This window comes from Somniosus microcephalus, unplaced genomic scaffold (genome assembly GCF_052327205.1).
Source record: "Somniosus microcephalus isolate GS21.2 unplaced genomic scaffold, FLI_Smic_1.0 unresolved_chr4, whole genome shotgun sequence".
In the NCBI taxonomy this organism is placed as follows: domain Eukaryota; kingdom Metazoa; phylum Chordata; class Chondrichthyes; order Squaliformes; family Somniosidae; genus Somniosus; species Somniosus microcephalus.
Window position 1 is genome coordinate 39,218,492 of NW_028225182.1, and position 20,438 is coordinate 39,238,929.

At 53.2% G+C, this 20,438-nt stretch overlaps 1 protein-coding gene across 5 annotated transcripts in view; it reads left to right on the forward strand.

Moving 5' to 3' along the window:
• hdlbpb (high density lipoprotein binding protein b) overlaps positions 1-20,208 on the forward strand; it is a 180,824-nt gene extending 160,616 nt beyond the window's left edge. For 3 of the 5 annotated variants that reach the window (XM_085977349.1, XM_085977348.1, XM_085977350.1), the window contains 6 exons: positions 2,600-2,734; positions 3,536-3,679; positions 6,826-7,005; positions 8,316-8,432; positions 17,426-17,557; positions 19,965-20,208. In XM_085977349.1, the coding sequence (XP_085833475.1) occupies positions 2,600-2,734; positions 3,536-3,679; positions 6,826-7,005; positions 8,316-8,432; positions 17,426-17,557; positions 19,965-20,057 (801 nt within the window). In that variant the 3' untranslated portion in view covers positions 20,058-20,208. Of the gene's footprint in view, positions 1-2,599; positions 2,735-3,535; positions 3,680-6,825; positions 7,006-8,315; positions 8,433-17,210; positions 17,357-17,389; positions 17,558-19,964 lie in introns of those variants that run through there. The other 2 variants (XM_085977352.1, XM_085977351.1) reach the window with 2 other exon arrangements.
• The last annotated feature ends 230 nt before the right edge of the window (positions 20,209-20,438 follow it).

Consider the following 20,438-nt stretch of genomic DNA (forward strand, 5'->3'; position numbering starts at 1 on the left):
TGCCGCTGATTGGGGCTCCTCCCCTTCGCCACTGAACTTTAACGCATGCGGTGTTCATGGACTCTTGGTGGGGTACAGTGGTGGAGTGGTTATGTTACTGGACTTATAACCCAAAGTATCAGGGGTTCGAATCCCACTCATAGGCACGTTTGAAGAATTTGTATTCAGCTTAACAAAGCTGGAAATTAAAAAGCTGCTGTCAGTGACCCTGAAGCTATCAGATTGTCATAAAACCCCAACCGGTTCACTGCCGTCCTTTAGGGGAAGGTGACCTATGGCCCCGACCCGGTCTGGGCCTTTAATGTGACTCCAGTCCCACACCAGTGTGGTTGACTCGTAACTGCCCTCTGAAGTAGCCTAGCGAGCCACTCAGCTGTATCAGGGGCAACTCGGAGTCGGGCAATAAATGCCAGTGACGCCCACATCCCAAGAGTGAATTTTAATACAGGAAACTTTTTTTTTATCCGGCACCGACGTGGTGCCGGTTCATCAAAAATTCCAGATAACCGAAAGCTATAGTAAAAGATACGGAGAGCTGAGAGCTCCGTATAAAGCAACAAACCCTGTTGCTTAGCAACAGGTTCAGAACAATGGCCACAAGTTCCAAGCGTCTCTGTAGCTTAGCAACAGCTGCAGCCACACCCTTGCACAGCAACAGATGGAGGAAGGCAAGTAATAAAACTTACCTGAACCTACTCCTGAATTCTGCCGGTTAACCGAGATTTCCGGTTATTTAGGTGGCGGTAAATCGAAAGTTTCCTGTAGATAGAATCGTACAGCACAGAAGGAGGCCCCTCGGCCCATCCTGCCCGTGCCACCTGTTTGAAAGAGCTGTCCAATCAGTCCCGCTTCCCCCGCTCTTTCCCCATAGCCCCTGCAAACATTTCCTCTTCAAGTATATATCCAAACACCTTTTGACCGAACCAAACACCTGAAGGAAAAACAAAAATGTGCAGGGCTACGGGGAAAGGGCCGGGGGAGTGGGACTAGCTGGAGCGCTCTTGCAGAGAGTCAGCACGGGCTCGACGGGCCGAATGGCCTCCTTCCGTGCTGTAACCATTCGGTGATTCTATGATAGTCACGTCTCTGTTGTGGCATGGACCTGTGGGTTCCTCTCCCCACCTCCCCAGAAGGCACAGCCGTCGGCTGCGTTCGAAGCTACACCTGCACCATAGGAACAGGAGGAGGCTATTCAGCCCCTCGAGCCTGTTCCGCCATTCAGTTAGATCATGGCTGATCTGTACCTTAACTCTGTCTACCTACCTTGGCTCCGTAGCCCTTAATACCCTTGCCCATCAAAAATCTATCAATCACAGTTTTGAAATTTCCAATTGACCCCCAGCCTCAACAGCCTTTTGGGGGAGAGAGTTCCAGATTCCCACTTCCCTTTGTGTGAAGAAGTGCTTCCTGACATCACCCCTGAACGGCCTGGCTCTAATTTTAAGGGTACGCACCCTCGTTCTGGACTCCCCCCTCACCAGAGGAAATAGTTTCTCTCTATCTACCTTATCGAATCCTTTGATCATCTTAAACACCTCGATTAGCTCACCCCTTACTGTACTCGAGGGAATACAGGCCTAGTCGATGCAACCTGTCCTCGTAATTTAACCCTTTAAGCCCCGTCATACTTCAACACAGACTTTGGCTGTCAAATTTCGCTAAACAAATGAAATGACTGGGATCCCCGGTTCATCCCTGTCGCAGGTCACTGGGACTAATTACCACTCCCCTACTGGTGTCTCGGCACTGACCTTCTCTATCTAAGTGCCACACCAGACGAGGAGGATACTGGCCAAGGCTACGGGCACCCTAAGGGACTGTGTGATTTGCATTCTGTTGAATAGGCGTCACAGCAACAACAACTTGCATTTATATAACACCTTTAACATAGTAAAAGCGTCCCAAGGTGCTTCACAGGAGCGCCAACCAATAGAAATTGACACTGAGCCACGTAAGGAGCCATTAGGACAGGCGACCAAAAGCTTGGTCAAAGAGGTAGGTTTTAAGGAACATCTTTTAAGGAGGAGAGAGAGGCGGAGAGCTGGAGAGGTTTAGGGAGGGAATTCCAGAGCTCGGGGCCCAGGCAGCTGAAGGCACGGCCGCCAATGGTGGAGCGATTAAAATCGGGGATGCTCAAGAGGCCAGAATTGGAGGAGCGCAGAGATCGCGGCGGGGGTGCGGTTGTAGGGCTGGAGGAGGTTACATCGATAGGGAGGGGCGAGGCAACGGAGGGGTTTGAAAACGAAGATGAGATTTTTAAATTGGAGGCATTGCTGGACCGGGAGCCAGTTAGGCCAGCGAGGTCAGGGCCCTTATTTACTTATTTTAATTACTTCTGTGCTCGATACAGGCGGCCACTCCGGACGACTAAAAGTCACCCGGACCAATATGGCAACTGCCGAACTTCCAGGGAGGATCGGGCGCAGGCTACTGCTGCCCAAAATCCATACTCACTACATTAATTTCAGCCCCCCCCCCGCCAAATCAGCACAATCTCTCCCCCTTAGCGTCATTTGCAATTTTGTTCCCTCCAGACCAATATCATTGCGCAGGCATCCTGCAGCATTGTAAATCTGTTAGCCTCTCTCTCTTGTTTCAGGTGAATATCGCCGTGCCCCCTCCGGAGCAGCAGTCCGACATCATCAAAATCACCGGCTTACCGGCGAACCTGGAGCGAGCGCAAGCCGGGATCCTCGAGCGGGTCAGAGAGCTGCAGGCAGAACAAGAGGACCGGGTGTGTTCCCCCTCACCCCGGGTGCCGCACGTGGGCGGGCGCACGCGGCAAGGGCAGGCACGAGTTTAACTGGGCCCGGAGCACAACACGAGAGGCGCTGCCAGTAGCGTTTCGGTGGTGTGGTGCGGCAGGGGTGGGAAGTGACATTCTGATACAGGAAACTTTCAATTAACCGGCCCCTAAATAACCGGAAATGTCGGTTAACCGGCAAAATTCAGGAGTCGGTTCAGGTAACTTTTATTACTTTTATTACTTTTTTTACTCCATTTGTTGCTGTGCAAGGGTGTAGCTGAAGCTGTTGCTAAGCTACAGAGACGCTTGGAACTTGTGCCGATTGTTTTGAAGCTGTGGGTTTGTTGCTTTATACGGAGCTCTGAGCTCCCTATCTTTTACTATAGCGTTCGGGTATCCGGAATTGTTGATGAACCGGCACCACGTCGGTCCCGTCCATGCCGGATACCAGAAAGTTTCCTGTATATAGAATTGGACAGCGCAGAAACAGGCCATTGGGCCCAGCTGGTCTGTGCCGGTGTTTCTGCTCCACACGAGCCTCCTCCCTCCTCTAACGTAGTAAAACATCCCAAGGCGCTTCACAGGACCTGACTTTATCAGACAGAATTTGACACCGGGCCACCGAGATATTAGGACAGGTGACCAAAAACCTTGGTCCACGAGGGAGGTTTTAAGAAGTGTCCTTAAGGAGAAGAGCAAGGCGGAGCGGTTTAGGGAGGGAATTCCAGAGCTTAGGGCCCACGACCCTCCTCTGCATGCGCGTCAGTAATAATGTGGCATTTCCTCTAGGCTTTACGGGGCTTCAAGCTGACCATCTCGGTCGATCCCAAGTACCATCCAAAGATCATCGGAAGGAAAGGAGCTGTCATTTCACAGATTCGGAAAGACCACGACGTTAACATTCAGTTCCCTGATAAAGGCGATGAAAATCAGGTAACCCTCGTGTGTGCCGGTAAGGCTTCCTGTTGCTGGACGAATATCGGTCTCGAAAGTTTCGCAGAGATAACGCTTTAACCGTTTACAAAATCCTCGAGTCGGCAGTGTGGTAATGCTCTCTCAGTACATTGAAGGGTGTAGGTTAGGCTGGAAGAGTCATGCCTGCTATTCTTAGCTCCTCCACAGGGTGGCAGTGTGAGTCCTAAAAACAGTACAACCCCCCCTCCCCTGTTATTCTTGCTTGCTCCAGAGATGGCGCTGTCACCTCTCAGTCTGTTACAACAAATATGGTTGCAATGCACGGGTTTAGAAATTCACCCATTTTTCGGGCGCTAGACGCCCTCCTAAGCTTCCAATATGGCGGGCAGGAAGCGCACGCTCTATACGAGCCGTGGGTGCAAACAGGTCATAGAAACATAGAAGATAGGAGCAGGAGTAGGTCATTCGGCCCCTCGAGCCTGCTCCGCCATTCAATGCGATCATGGCTGATCATCCAAATTCAGTACCCTGTCCCTGCCTTCTCCCCATATCCCTTGATCCCTTTAGCCTTAAGAAATATATCCAACTCCTTCTTGAATATATTTAATGAATTGGCCTCTACTGCCTTCTGTGGTAGAGAATTCCACAGGTTCACCACTCTCTGGGTGAAGAAATTCCTCCTCATCTCTGTCCTAAATGGCTTACCCCTTATCTTTAGACTGTGACCCCTGGTTCTGGACTCCCCAACCATCGGGAACATCCTTCCTGCATCTAGTCTGTCCAGTCCTGTTAGAATTTTATAAGTTTCGATGAGATCCCCTCTCATTCTTCTAAACTCCAGCGAGTACAAGCCCAATCGGCCCAATCTCTCCTCATACGTCATTCCTGCCATCCCAGGTATCAGCCTGGTGAATCTTCGCTGAACTCCTTCCATGGCAAGAACATATAAGGCGACCAAAACTGCACACAATACTCAAGATGTGGTCTCACCAAGGCCCTGTACAACTGCAGCAAGACATCCTTGTTCCTGTACTCAAACCCTCTCGCTATGAAGGCCAACATACCATTTGCCTTCTTAACCGCCTGCTGCACCTGCATGCTTACTTTCAGTGACTGGTGCACAAGGACGCCCAGGTCTCGTTGCACTTCCCCTTCTCACAATCTATTGCCATTCAGATAATAATCTGCCTTCCTGTTTTTGACACCAAAGTGGATAACCTCGCATTTATCCACGTTATATTGCATCTGCCATGCTTCTGCCCAATCACCCAACCTGTCCAAATCATACTGGAGTTTCTCGGCATCCTCCTCACGGCACACACGCCCACCCAGCTTTGTGTCGTCTGCAAACTTGGAAATATTACATCTAGTTCCCTCGTCCAGATCATTAATATATATTGTGAATAGCTGGGATCCTAGGACCGATCCCTGCGGTACCCCACTAGTCACTGCCCGCCACTCGGAAAAAGACCCGTTTATTCCAACTCTTTGCTTCCTGTCTGCCAACCAGTTCTCTATCCAAGTCAATACCTTGCCCCCAATCCCATGTGCCTTAACTTTACACGCTAATCTCTTATGCGGAACCTTATCGAAAGCCTTTTGAAAGTCCAAATACACCACATCCACTGGTTCTCCATTATCTATTTTACATCAGGGGAAAAAAAATGGCGAGGGGGAGGATGAATGGCGAGGGGGAGACTGTTATATCTGATCGCCCTTCGCATTGCCACGGGATTGAACAGTAAATTTCCCAACAGTGTGCTTTGCCCCAAGCACACTCTGACAACGCTTCTATTCCCCGCACCCGTCATCCCATGGCCTGGCTGCGTGGGACTGCCAGAACTGGCGGGGGGGGGGGGGGGGGCGGCAGTTACGTTTCTGCAGGCCACGCGGAACTGAACCAAGTCTGCCCAAGACCATTGTTCGTAGGCCCCTTACAGGAGACATTCAGTCCCGGCTGGAAGTTCCACTGGTGACGACACTCATGGGCCTTGTTCCTTCCCCAGGAAAGTGAGGCTTTTATTTGAAATTTATAATTTAATTATTTTAAACACTGCCCCCCCCCCCCCCCCCCCCGCAAATCAATCTTTCCCCTCACTGTCCCGTACGCCTCTACATGATATCTAATACCAACAACATCTTGCATTTATACAGCGCCTTTAAAGGCGCTTCAAGGAGTGCAGCGAAGATTCACCAGGCTGAAAGCTGGGATGGCAGGAATGACGTACGAAGAGAGATTGGGTCGATTGGGCTTGTACTCACTGGAGTTTAGAAGAATGAGAGGGGATCTCATCGAAACCTATAAAATTCTGTCAGGCCTGGACAGACTAGATGCAGGAAGGATGTTCTCGATGGCCGGGGAGTCCAGACTTAGGGGTCATAGTCTAAGGATAAGGGGTAAGCCATTTAGGACAGAGATGAGGAGGAATTTCTTCACCCAGAGAGTGGTGAACCTGTGGAATTCTCTACCACAGAAGGCAGTGGAGGCCAATTCATTAAATATATTCAAGAAGGAGTTGGATATATTTCTTAAGGCTAAAGGGATCAAGGGATATGGGGAGATGGCAGGGACAGGGTACTGAATTTGGATGATCAGCCATGATCTCATTGAATGGCGGAGCAGGCTCGAGGGGCCGAATGGCCTACTCCTGCCTTCTATGTTTCTATGTTTCACAGGAGTGTTAGCGAACAGAATTTGACACCGAGCCATATAAGGAGAGATTAGGACAGGTCAAAGAGGTAGGTTTTAAGGAGGAGAGAGGGGCGGAGAGGTTTAGGGAGGGAATTCCAGAGCTTGGGGCCCAGGCAGCTGAAGGCACAGCTGCCAATGGTGGCGCAATGAAAATTGGGGATGTGCAAGAGGCCAGAATTGGAGGAGCGCAGAGGGTTGTAGGGCTGGAGGAGGCTACAGAGATAGGGAGGGGATGAGGCCGTGGAGAGATTTGAAAATAAGAATGAGAATTTTAAAATTGTTGGCAATGTAGGGTCAGCGAACACCGGGTGCTGGGTGAACCTTACTGTTTTAGATTACTGCTCATACTCATGTGTTGACGTATACACTGGACTTTACGGTAACTGTATTCCCAGCTGCCTCATGTGTTTCTTGTGGAGGGGAGAGGGAGCCCACCTTGTCTGACTGGCGCGTGTTTGCTGCCCCCCTGCAGGATATGATCACCATCACAGGCTACGAGAGGAACGCCGAGTCCGCCAAGGATGCCATCATGAAGATAGTCGCCGACCTGGAGGAGATGGTCAGCGAGGACATCAGCCTGGACCACCGGGTTCACGCCCGCATCATCGGGGGCAGGGGGAAGGCCATCCGCAAGATCATGGAGGAGTTCAAGGTGAGGGCGCCGGCCCGTGCACTGTGGAGATTATCCCGCTCGAGATTGCTGGCGGTTTAAGCCTGTGGCTCTGTAGGTCGCACTCTCTCTCGTCTCCAAGTCAGAAGGTCGTGGGGTCAAGTCCCACTCCAGAGACTCGAGCACAAATTCTAGGCTGACACTCTCAGTGACAGTACTGAGGGAGCGCGGCACTGTCGGAGGTGTCGTCTTCCGGATGAGACGGTAAACTGAGGACCCGTTTACCCTCTCAGGTGGATGTGAAACATCCCACGGCCACTATTTTGCAGAAGAGCTGGGGAGTTCCCCCAGTGTCCTGGGCCAACATTTATTTCTCAACCAACACGCCTGGGACGGGGAGAGTGTAATTACAGTGTGACAAAGGGAAGCATGAGGACATAAGACCATAAGCAATAGGAGCAGGAGTAGGCCATACGGCCCCTCGAGCCTGCTCCGCCATTCAATAAGATCATGGCTGATCTTCGACCTCAACTCCACTTTCCCGCCCGATCCCCATATCCCTGGATTCCCTTAGTGCCCAAAAATCTATCGATCACCGTCTTGAATACTCTCAACGACTGCCCTCTGGGGTAGAGAATTCCAAAGATTCACCACCCTCTGAGTGAAGAAATTCCTCCTCATCTCAGTCCTAAATGGCCGACCCCTTATCCTGAGACTGTGACCCCTGGTTCTAGACACTCCAGCCAGGGGGAAACATCCTCCCTGCATCTACCCTGTCGAGCCCGCTAAGAATTTTATATGTTTCAGTGAGATCACCTCTCATTCTTCTAAACTCCAGGGAATATCGGCCTAGTCCACTCACTCTCTCCTGATAGGACAATCCCCCACCCCAGGAACCAGTCTGGTGAACCTTCGTTGCGCTCCCTCTATGGCATGTACTGTATATCCTTCCTTAGCTTTTTTCAAACCATATACATTTATAAGATGTGGCATTTCCTTAAAACACTGTCCCTTTAGCCACAGACCCTCCACGACATATCTTCTCAATGCCAGCCTGGGCCAAGGAACGTCACTGCTGGGCCTGCAATCTCAAGTGACCCATGAATGGCTCCATTCATCGTAAAGGTGGTCTAGGCACGACCAAATACTTCTTAAACCATCAAGGGACATTTTCATCAAATTGTGTGGGTTTTTTGTTGTTGTTGTAATGCCCAATGAGTACTTTGAACGAAAATGTATCGAACCCGCCACCTTGTGACTCAGAGGCGCGCGAGTACTACCCACTGAGCCGCGACTGGCAGACAGGGTAGTTCCTTTAGTGACACGCACGTCCGCCCTCCGTTCTGTTGCAGGTCGATATCCGGTTCCCACCCCCTGGCTCCGATGACCCAAATCGAGTCACGGTCACCGGGCTCCCCGAGAACGTTGACAACGCCATCGATCATCTCCTCAATCTGGAGGAAGAATACGTAAGTCCTCAGCCCTTTGCTGCAGCTTCTTCTGCGCAGATTCCCTTATTAAACAAAGGGGCAAAGCCCTCAGCACAGGGCAGCGCCAAGAGAGAGGACAGGAGGGTGTGTATCAATCTATCTATCTATATATATAAATAAGTATGTCTCTCTGTCTGTCTCTCTGTCCGACTATACAATCAAAAGTTATAGAGCGTACCTACACATATGTTATATCAAAAGAAAGCTTATCATTAGGGGACTCTCATAGGCGTGTTTACTTTTTGGTCGGACAAAAATTGTGCCCCAGTCTCTCTCCCCCAGTCTCTCTCTCTTCTCCCCCCAGTCTCTCTCCCCCCAGTCTCTCTCCCCCCAGTCTCTCTCCCCCCAGTCTCTCTCCCCCCAGTCTCTCTCTCTTCTCCCCCCAGTCTCTCTCCCCCCAGTCTCTCTCCCCCCAGTCTCTCTCCCCCCAGTCTCTCTCTCTTCTCCCCCCAGTCTCTCTCTCTTCTCCTCCCAGTCTCTCTCTCTTCTCCCCCCAGTCTCTCTCTCTCTCCCCCCAGTCTCTCTCTCTCCCCCCAGTCTCTCTCTCTTCTCCTCCCAGTCTCTCTCTCTTCTCCCCCCAGTCTCTCTCTCTTCTCCCCCCAGTCTCTCTCTCTTCTCCCCCCAGTCTCTCTCTCTCTCCCCCCAGTCTCTCTCTCTCCCCCCAGTCTCTCTCTCTTCTCCCCCCAGTCTCTCTCTCTTCTCCCCCCAGTCTCTCTCTCTTCTCCTCCCAGTCGCTCTCTCTCCCCCAGTATCTCTCTCTTCTCCCCCCAGTCTCTCTCTCTTCTCCCCCCAGTCTCTCTCTCTTCTCCTCCCAGTCGCTCTCTCTCCCCCAGTCTCTCTCTCTTCTCCCCCCAGTCTCTCTCTCTTCTCCCCCCAGTCTCTCTCTCTTCTCCTCCCAGTCGCTCTCTCTCCCCCAGTCTCTCTCTCTTCTCCCCCCAGTCTCTCTCTCTTCTCCCCCCAGTCTCTCTCTCTTCTCCTCCCAGTCGCTCTCTCTCCCCCCAGTCTCTCTCTCTTCTCCCCCCAGTCTCTCTCTCTCTCCCCCCAGTCTCTCTCTCTTCCCCCCAGTCTCTCTCTCTTCTCCCCCCAGTCTCTCTCTCTCTCCCCCAGTCTCTCTCTCTCTCCCCCAGTCTCTCTCTCTTCTCCCCCCAGTCTCTCTCTCTCTCCCCCCAGTCTCTCTCTCTTCCCCCCAGTCTCTCTCTCTTCTCCTCCCAGTCGCTCTCTCTCCCCCCAGTCTCTCTCTCTTCCCCCCAGTCTCTCTCTCTTCTCCCCCCAGTCTCTCTCTCTCTCTCTTCTCCCCCCAGTCTCTCTCTCTTCTCCCCCCAGTCTCTCTCTCTTCTCCCCCCAGTCTCTCTCTCTTCTCCCCCCAGTCTCTCTCCTCCTCCCAGTCGCTCTCTCTCCCCCCAGTCGCTCTCTCTCCCCCCAGTCTCTCTCTCTTCCCCCCAGTCTCTTTCTCTTCTCCCCCCAGTCTCTCTCTCTTCTCCTCCCAGTCGCTCTCTCTCCCCCCAGTCTCTCTCTCTTCCCCCCAGTCTCTCTCTCTTCTCCTCCCAGTCGCTCTCTCTCCCCCCAGTCTCTCTCTCTTCTCCCCCCAGTCTCTCTCTCTTCTCCTCCCAGTCGCTCTCTCTTCCCCCCTGTCGCTCTCTCTCTTCCCCCGTCGCTCTCTCTCTTCCCCCCAGTCGCTCTCTTCCCCCCAGTCGCTCTCTCTCTTCCCCCAGTCGCTCTCTCTCTTCCCCCCAGTCGCTCTCTCTCTTCCCCCAGTCGCTCTCTCTCTTCCCCCAGTCGCTCTCTCTCTTCCCCCCAGTCGCTCTCTCTCTTCCCCCCAGTCGCTCTCTCTTCCCCCCAGTCGCTCTCTCTCTTCCCCCCAGTCGCTCTCTCTCTTCCCCCCAGTCGCTCTCTCTCTTCCCCCCAGTCGCTCTCTCTCTTCCCCCAGTCGCTCTCTCTCTTCCCCCCAGTCGCTCTCTCTCTTCCCCCCAGTCGCTCTCTCTCTTCCCCCCTGTCGCTCTCTCTCTTCCCCCGTCGCTCTCTCTCTTCCCCCCAGTCGCTCTCTTCCCCCCAGTCGCTCTCTCTCTTCCCCCAGTCGCTCTCTCTCTTCCCCCAGTCGCTCTCTCTCTTCCCCCCAGTCGCTCTCTCTCTTCCCCCCAGTCGCTCTCTCTCTTCCCCCCAGTCTCTCTCTCTTCTCCCCCCAGTCTCTCTCTCTTCTCCCCCCAGTCTCTCTCTCTTCTCCTCCCAGTCTCTCTCTCTTCTCCCCCCAGTCTCTCTCTCTTCTCCCCCCAGTCTCTCTCTCTTCTCCTCCCAGTCGCTCTCTCTCCCCCAGTCTCTCTCTCTTCTCCCCCCAGTCTCTCTCTCTTCTCCCCCCAGTCTCTCTCTCTTCTCCTCCCAGTCGCTCTCTCTCCCCCCAGTCTCTCTCTCTTCTCCCCCCAGTCTCTCTCTCTCTCCCCCCAGTCTCTCTCTCTTCCCCCCAGTCTCTCTCTCTTCTCCCCCCAGTCTCTCTCTCTCTCCCCCAGTCTCTCTCTCTTCTCCCCCCAGTCTCTCTCTCTCTCCCCCCAGTCTCTCTCTCTTCCCCCCAGTCTCTCTCTCTTCTCCTCCCAGTCGCTCTCTCTCCCCCCAGTCTCTCTCTCTTCCCCCCAGTCTCTCTCTCTTCTCCCCCCAGTCTCTCTCTCTCTCTCTTCTCCCCCCAGTCTCTCTCTCTTCTCCCCCCAGTCTCTCTCTCTTCTCCCCCCAGTCTCTCTCTCTTCTCCTCCCAGTCGCTCTCTCTCCCCCCAGTCGCTCTCTCTCCCCCCAGTCTCTCTCTCTTCCCCCCAGTCTCTCTCCCTTCTCCCCCCAGTCTCTCTCTCTTCTCCTCCCAGTCGCTCTCTCTCCCCCCAGTCTCTCTCTCTTCCCCCCAGTCTCTCTCTCTTCTCCTCCCAGTCGCTCTCTCTCCCCCCAGTCTCTCTCTCTTCTCCCCCCAGTCTCTCTCTCTTCTCCTCCCAGTCGCTCTCTCTTCCCCCCTGTCGCTCTCTCTCTTCCCCCGTCGCTCTCTCTCTTCCCCCCAGTCGCTCTCTTCCCCCCAGTCGCTCTCTTCCCCCAGTCGCTCTCTCTCTTCCCCCAGTCGCTCTCTCTCTTCCCCCCAGTCGCTCTCTCTCTTCCCCCAGTCGCTCTCTCTCTTCCCCCAGTCGCTCTCTCTCTTCCCCCCAGTCGCTCTCTCTCTTCCCCCCAGTCGCTCTCTCTCTTCCCCCCAGTCGCTCTCTCTCTTCCCCCCAGTCGCTCTCTCTCTTCCCCCCAGTCGCTCTCTCTCTTCCCCCCAGTCGCTCTCTCTCTTCCCCCAGTCGCTCTCTCTCTTCCCCCCAGTCGCTCTCTCTCTTCCCCCCAGTCGCTCTCTCTCTTCCCCCCTGTCGCTCTCTCTCTTCCCCCGTCGCTCTCTCTCTTCCCCCCAGTCGCTCTCTTCCCCCCAGTCGCTCTCTCTCTTCCCCCAGTCGCTCTCTCTCTTCCCCCCAGTCGCTCTCTCTCTTCCCCCCAGTCGCTCTCTCTCTTCCCCCCAGTCTCTCTCTCTTCTCCCCCCAGTCTCTCTCTCTTCTCCCCCCAGTCTCTCTCTCTTCTCCTCACAGTCTCTCTCTCTTCTCCCCCCAGTCTCTCTCTCTTCTCCCCCCAGTCTCTCTCTCTTCTCCTCCCAGTCGCTCTCTCTCCCCCAGTCTCTCTCTCTTCTCCCCCCAGTCTCTCTCTCTTCTCCCCCCAGTCTCTCTCTCTTCTTCTCCCAGTCGCTCTCTCTCCCCCCAGTCTCTCTCTCTTCTCCCCCCAGTCTCTCTCTCTCTCCCCCCAGTCTCTCTCTCTTCCCCCCAGTCTCTCTCTCTTCTCCCCCCAGTCTCTCTCTCTCTCCCCCAGTCTCTCTCTCTTCTCCCCCCAGTCTCTCTCTCTCTCCCCCCAGTCTCTCTCTCTTCCCCCCAGTCTCTCTCTCTTCTCCCAGTCGCTCTCTCTCCCCCCAGTCTCTCTCTCTTCCCCCCAGTCTCTCTCTCTTCTCCCCCCAGTCTCTCTCTCTCTCTCTTCTCCCCCCAGTCTCTCTCTCTTCTCCCCCCAGTCTCTCTCTCTTCTCCCCCCAGTCTCTCTCTCTTCTCCTCCCAGTCTCTCTCTCTCCCCCCAGTCGCTCTCTCTCCCCCCAGTCTCTCTCTCTTCCCCCCAGTCTCTCTCTCTTCTCCCCCCAGTCTCTCTCTCTTCTCCTCCCAGTCGCTCTCTCTCCCCCCAGTCTCTCTCTCTTCCCCCCAGTCTCTCTCTCTTCTCCTCCCAGTCGCTCTCTCTCCCCCCAGTCTCTCTCTCTTCTCCCCCCAGTCTCTCTCTCTTCTCCTCCCAGTCGCTCTCTCTTCCCCCCTGTCGCTCTCTCTCTTCCCCGTCGCTCTCTCTCTTCCCCCCAGTCGCTCTCTTCCCCCCAGTCGCTCTCTCTCTTCCCCCAGTCGCTCTCTCTCTTCCCCCCAGTCGCTCTCTCTCTTCCCCCAGTCGCTCTCTCTCTTCCCCCCAGTCGCTCTCTCTCTTCCCCCCAGTCGCTCTCTCTCTTCCCCCCAGTCGCTCTCTCTCTTCCCCCCAGTCGCTCTCTCTCTTCCCCCCAGTCGCTCTCTCTCTTCCCCCCAGTCGCTCTCTCTCTTCCCCCAGTCGCTCTCTCTCTTCCCCCCAGTCGCTCTCTCTCTTCCCCCCAGTCGCTCTCTCTCTTCCCCCCCTGTCGCTCTCTCTCTTCCCCCGTCGCTCTCTCTCTTCCCCCCAGTCGCTCTCTTCCCCCCAGTCGCTCTCTCTCTTCCCCCAGTCGCTCTCTCTCTTCCCCCCAGTCGCTCTCTCTCTTCCCCCCAGTCGCTCTCTCTCTTCCCCCCAGTCGCTCTCTCTCTTCCCCCCAGTCGCTCTCTCTCTTCCCCCCAGTCGCTCTCTCTCTTCCCCCCAGTCGCTCTCTCTCTTCCCCCCAGTCGCTCTCTCTCTTCCCCCCAGTCGCTCTCTCTCTCTCTTCCAACAACAACATGCCCTCAAAAAAGCATCGGCACCGCTGGGCACTCCAGCTAGTATGTATATATACACACACACACACACACACACCATATACACACACACCACATACACACACACACCACACCACTCTCTCTCTTAGGCAGTCCCTCGGGACCGAGGATGACTTGCTTCCACACTAAAAATGAGTTTTCAGGTGACTGATGAGTCCAATGCGGGACCGACAGTCTCTGTCACAGGTGGGGCAGACACTGGTTGAAGGGGCGGGTGGGTGGGGTGCTTGGGTTGATGTGCGCTCCTTGCGCTGCCTGCGCTTGGCTTCCGCTTGCTCCCGGCAAAGAGACTCGAGGTTTTCGGTGCCTGTCCGGATGCTTCTCCTCCACTTTGTGTGGTCTTGGGCCAGGGATTCCCAGGTGTCGGTGGGGATGTTGCACTTTTTCAAGGAGGCTTTGAGGGTGTCCTTGAAGCGATTCCTCTGCCCACCTGGGGCTCTCTTGCCGTGTCGGAGCTCCGAGTAGAGCGCTTGTTTTGGGAGTCTCGTATCGGGCATGCGGGCGATGTGGCCCGTCCATCGGAGCTGATCGAGCGTGGTCAAAGCTTCGATGCTGGGGATGTTGGCCTGAGCAAGAACACTGATGTTGGTGCGCCTATCCTGCCAATGGGTTTGCAGGATCTTGCGGAGGCAGCGTTGGTGGTACCTCTCCAGTGCTTTGAGGTGCCTGCTGTACATGGTCCATGTCTCTGAGGCATACAGGAGGGCGGGTATCACTGCTGCTCTGTAGACCATGAGCTTGGTGCTGGGGTTTGAGGTCCTGGTCTTCAAACACTCTCTTCCTCAGGCGACCGAAGGCTGCACTGGCACACTGAAGGTGTTGGACTTCGGCATCAACCACACCACATACACACACACACACACCACATATACGCACACCACATATACGCACACCACATATACACACACCACACATACACACACCACATATACACACACCACATATACACACACATATACGCACACCACATACACACACACCACATATACGCACACACATATACACACACACATATACACACACCACATATACGCACACCACATATACGCACACCACATATACGCACACCACATATACGCACACCACATACACACACACCACATATACGCACACCACATACACGCACACCACATACACACACACCACATATACGCACACACATATACACACACCACATATACACACACCACATATACGCACACCACATATACACACACCACATATACGCACACCACATATACGCACACCACATATACGCACACCACATATACGCACACCACATACACACACCACATATACACACACCACATACACACACACCACATACACACACACCACATATACACACACCACATACACACACACCACACATATACACACACCACATATACACACACCACATATACACACACCACATACACACACACCACATATACACACACCACATACACACACACATATACACACACCACATATACGCACACCACATATACACACACCACATACACACACACCACATACACACACCACACATACACACACCACACATACACACACCACATATACGCACACCACATATACGCACACCACATACACACACACCACATATACGCACACCACATACACGCACACCACATATACGCACACCACATACACACACACCACATACACGCACACCACATACACGCACACCACATATACGCACACCACACATACACACACCACACATACACACACCACATATACACACACCACATATACACACACCACATATACACACACACACCACATATACACACACCACATATACACACACCACATACACACACACCACATATACACACCACATATACACACACACACCACATATACACACACCACATATACACACACACACCACATATACACACACCACATACACACACACCACATACACACACACCACATACACACACACCACATACACACACACCACATATACACACACCACATACACACACACCATACACACACCACATATACACACACCACATATACACACACACACCACATATACACACACCACATACACACACACCACATATACACACACACACCACATATACACACACACACCACATACACACACACCACATATACACACACACACCACATACACACACACCACATATACACACACACACCACATATACACACACCACATACACACACACCACATATACACACCACATATACACACACCACATACACACACACCACATACACACACACCACATACACACACACCACATATACACACACACACCACATATACACACCACATACACACACACCACATATACACACACACACCACATATACGCACACCACATACACACACACCACATATACACACACACACCACATACACACACACCACATATACACACACCACATATACACACACCACACATACACACACCACACATACACACACCACATACACACACACCACATACACACACACCACACATACACACACCACACATACACACACCACACATACACACACCACATATACACACACCACACATACACACACCACATATACGCACACACATACACATATACAAGGCTTCTTCAGCAGCACCTCCCAAACTCGCGATCTCTACCACCTAGAAGGACAAGGGCAGCAGGCGCATGGGAACACCACCACCTCCAAATTCCCCTCCAAGTCACACACCATTCTGACTTGGAAATATATCGCCGTTCCTTCATCGTCGCTGGGTCAAAATCCTGCAACTCCCTCCCTAACAGCACTGTGGGAGCACCTTCACCACACGGACTGTAGCGGTTCAAGAAGGCGGCACATCACCACCTTCTCAAGGGCAGTCAGGGATGGGCGATAAATGCAAGCGACGTCCACATCCCATGAACGAATAAAAAAATACACAGGCCCTTGACAGCACGGAGCACTGGATAGTGATCAGGAGCAGGATCCCAGGCTGATTCCCTCTCCCCACTGCCCAGCCCAGGGTGCTGAGTATTGCGACCATCACAGTTTAAACACAGTGAGAAAAAACAACATTTCCTGATGAAGCCAACAGAAAACAAGACAAGAAGGTGTCCAAATGCTTCCAAATGTTTTTCCCACTTGTGGGGGGGGCGGGGGGGGGGCGGGGGAGTCCAAAACTCGAGGACATACAAATATAAGATAGTCACTAATAAATCCAATGGGGAATTCAGGAGATACTTCTTTCCCCAGAGAGCGGTGAGAATGTGGAACTCGCTACCACAGGGAGTGGTTGAGGCGACTAGCATAGACGCATTTAAGGGGAAGCTTGAGAAACACATGAGGGGGAAAGGAATAGGAGGTTATGCTGATAGAGTGAGAGAAAGAGGGGTGGGAGGAGGCTCGTGTGGAGCATAAACCGGCATGGACCAGTCGGGCCGAATGGCCTGTTTCTGTGCTGTAAATACGATGGAATTCTATGTAAAATGTATTTGTGGTTTGGGTGGGCAGTTTGAGCTTCCCTCCCTGCCCCGGGAGTTTTCCTGTGTCTACCACAGGGGCCATTCAGCCACTCGAGCCACTGTTACATTAGGAACAGGAGGAGGCCTGTCAGCCCATTGAGACTGTTCCGCCCTTCAATTAGATCAGGGCTGATCTGTATCTTAACTCCATCTACCCGCCTTGGTTCTGTAACCTTCAATACCCACACCTAACAAAAATCTATCAATCTGAGTTTAAAAATTTTCAATTGGCCCCCAGCCTCGACTGCTTTTGCGGGAGTGAGCGTTTCCCCGATTCCTACTTTACAACAGCGACCACACTTCACAAGTACTTCATTGGCTGTAAAGCGTTTTGGGATGTCCTGAGGTCGTGAAAGGCGCTATAGAAATGCAAGTCCTTCCTTCCTTTCGAATTCCTTTACTTCAGTATTTCTAAAGGTGATTTCTTTCTGACTGTCTGGCGTTGATGTGCAGATGATGGCGATCGTGGAGTCGGAGACGATGGCGGCGTACATGAAGCCGCCCTCGCGGGTGGAGGAGGAGCCGCGCGGCTCGACGAAAGGCTTTGTCGTGAGGGACGCTCCGTGGAACGCCCCCGGTAACAAGGTGAGCGTTGGAACTGGCCACAGAAAGTACTGGAAATGTTTCCGGTGGGACCCTTAATCCCTTGAAGCCGGAGATGCATCGGATTAATCTAATCGAGGTGTCCGGGGCTAAAAGGGTTAAATTATGGGGACAGGTTGCACCGGCTGGGCTTGTATTCCCTCGAGTATAGGAGATTAAGGGGTGGGTCTAACTGAGGTGTTTAAGATGATTAAAGGATTTGATAGGGTGTGGATAGAGAGAAGCTGTTTCCTCTGGTCGAGGGGGGAATCCAGAACAAGGGGGCCGTAACCTTAAAATTAGAGGTAGGCCGTTCAGGGGTGATGTCAGGAAGCACTTCTTCACACAAAGGGCAGTGGAAATCGGGAACTGTCTCCCCCAAAAAGCTGTTGAGGCTGGGCATCAATTGAAAAGTTCAAACCTGAGTTCGATAGATTTTTGTTAGGGAAGGGTATTAAGGGTTATGGAACCAAGGCAGGTAGTTGGAGGTAAGATACAGATCGGCCATGATCTAATTGAATGGTAGAACAGGCTCGAGGGGCTGAATGGGCTCCTCCTGTTCCTATGTACTGTAACAGGCTCAAGGGGGCCGAATGGCCTCCTCCTGTTCCGATGTAACAGGCTCAAGGAGATGAATGGCCTCTTCCTGTTGCTATGTAACAGGCTCAAGGGGGCTGAATGGCTTCATCCTGTTGCTATGTAACAGGCTCGAGGGGCTGAATGGCCTCCTCCTGTTCCTATGTAACAGGCTCGAGGGGCTGAATGGCCTCTTGTTCCTATGTAACAGGCTCGAGGGGCTGAATGGCCTGCTCCTGTTCCTATGTAACAGGCTCCAGGGGGTTGAATGGCCACCTCCTGTTCCTTTGTAACAGGCTCGAGGGGCTGAATGGCCTGCTCCTGTTCCTATGTAACAGGCTCAAGGGGCTGAATGGCCTGCTCCTGTTCCTATGTAACAGGCTCGAGGGGCTGAATGGCCTGCTCCTGTTCCTATGTAACCGGCTCGAGGGGCTGAATGGCCTGCTCCTGTTCCTATGTAACAGGCTCGAGGGCTGAATGGCCTCTTCCTGTTCCTATATAACAGGCTCGAGGGGCTGATAAGACTGCTCCTGTTCCTATATAACAGGCTCGAGGGGCTGAATGGCCTCTTCCTGTTCCTATACAACAGGCTCGAGAGCTGAATGGCCTCTTCCTGTTCCTATACAACAGGCTCGAGGGGCTGATAAGACTGCTCCTGTTCCTATATAACAGGCTCGAGGGGCTGAATGGCCTGCTCCTGTTCCTAATGTAACAGGCTCGAGGAGCTGAATGGCCTCCTCCTGTTCCTAATGTAACAGGCTCGAGGAGCTGAATGGCCTGCTCCTGTTCCTCTGTAACAGTCTCGAGGGGCTGAATGGCCTCCTGTTCCTATGTAACAGGCTCGAGGGGCTGAATGGCCTGCTCCTGTTCCTATGTAACAGGCTCGAGGGGCTGAATGGCCTCCTGTTCCTATGTAACAGGCTCGAGGGGCTGAATGGCCTCCTCCTGTTCCTATGTAACAGGCTCGAGGGGCTGAATGGCCTGCTCCTGTTCCTATGTAACAGGCTCGAGGGGCTGAATGGCCTCCTCCTGTTCCTATGTAACAGGCTCGAGGGGCTGAATGGCCTGCTCCTGTTCCTATGTAACAGGCTCCAGGGGCTGAATGGCCTGCTCCTGTTCCTATGTAACAGGCTCCAGGGGCTGAATGGCCTCCTGTTCCTATGTATAGGACTGACTGAAAGAAGGAGCTACATTCTCCCTGTAACAACAACATGCATTTATATAGTGCCTTTAACGTAGAAAAATGTCCCAAGGTGCCTCACAGGAGTGATTATCAAACAAAATTTGACACCGAGCCACATTAGGACAGGTGATCAAAAGCTTGGTCAAAGAGGTAGGTTTTAAGGAGCGTCTTAAAGGAGGAGAGCGAGAGGTGGAGAGGTTTAGTGAGGGAATTCCAGAGCTTGGGGCCTCGGCAGCTGAAGGCACGGCCGCCAATGGTGGAGTGATTAAAATCAGGGCTGCACAAGAGGCCGGAATTGGAGGAGCGCAGAGATCTCGGGGGGGGGGGTGGGGGGCAGGGTTGTGGGGCTGGAGGAGATTTTGAGCTAGGGAGGGGGCGAGGCCACGGAGGGATTTGAAGACTAGGATATGAATTTGAAAATGGAGGCGTCGTCAGACCGGGAGACAAGGTAGGTCAGCAAGCACAGGGGGGGGCGGTGGGGTGCTATAGCCTGGTGCCCAAAAACTGCAAGGGGCAGAGCCAACTGCGGCGCTGGCTGAGGCTTTCAGTCGATTGGCGCACACTGGCTCCGCATTGCGTTGTGGGGGGGGGGGGCGCTGTTTCCTCAGCTCGCGCCTTCTGACCTCAACGTGTCTTGTCTGTTCCCCTCAGGCCCCGGATGTGAGCAGCGCGGAGGAATTCCCGATGTTTGGAACCGTGGTCACACCGAGGCAGGCTTCTGCCTGGGGCCCCAAGAAATTCTAGGCCTTCCGGCCGTCGGTGACTTTCCAGAAAAAAAAGCTTCCTGTCCCGTTAGAAATTTTTTTTTTTTTTTGTGAATCTCAGTGTTTTTTCTGAAGCTTTGACTTGTCACATTTTTCTATAAAAATTGAAATGTCCAGAGGTATTAGCTGCAGTACCACTGTCCTGTGTACAATCTGTTTAGAGAAAGAAAGAAAGAAGCCATACTTTTGTCGCGTTCCCTCCCCTTTCCCTCCCCCAACCACCCACCCCCCCTCACTCCCGCACCTCCGCTACTTTCTCTTTAGGGCCAGGATGAACACGTGATAAAGCCTAGAAGCTTTTGGCAGCCGCGCGTTTCCCAAAGGCTCTCCGCTGCTTTAAGGCGGGTGTCGGCCGACCTGC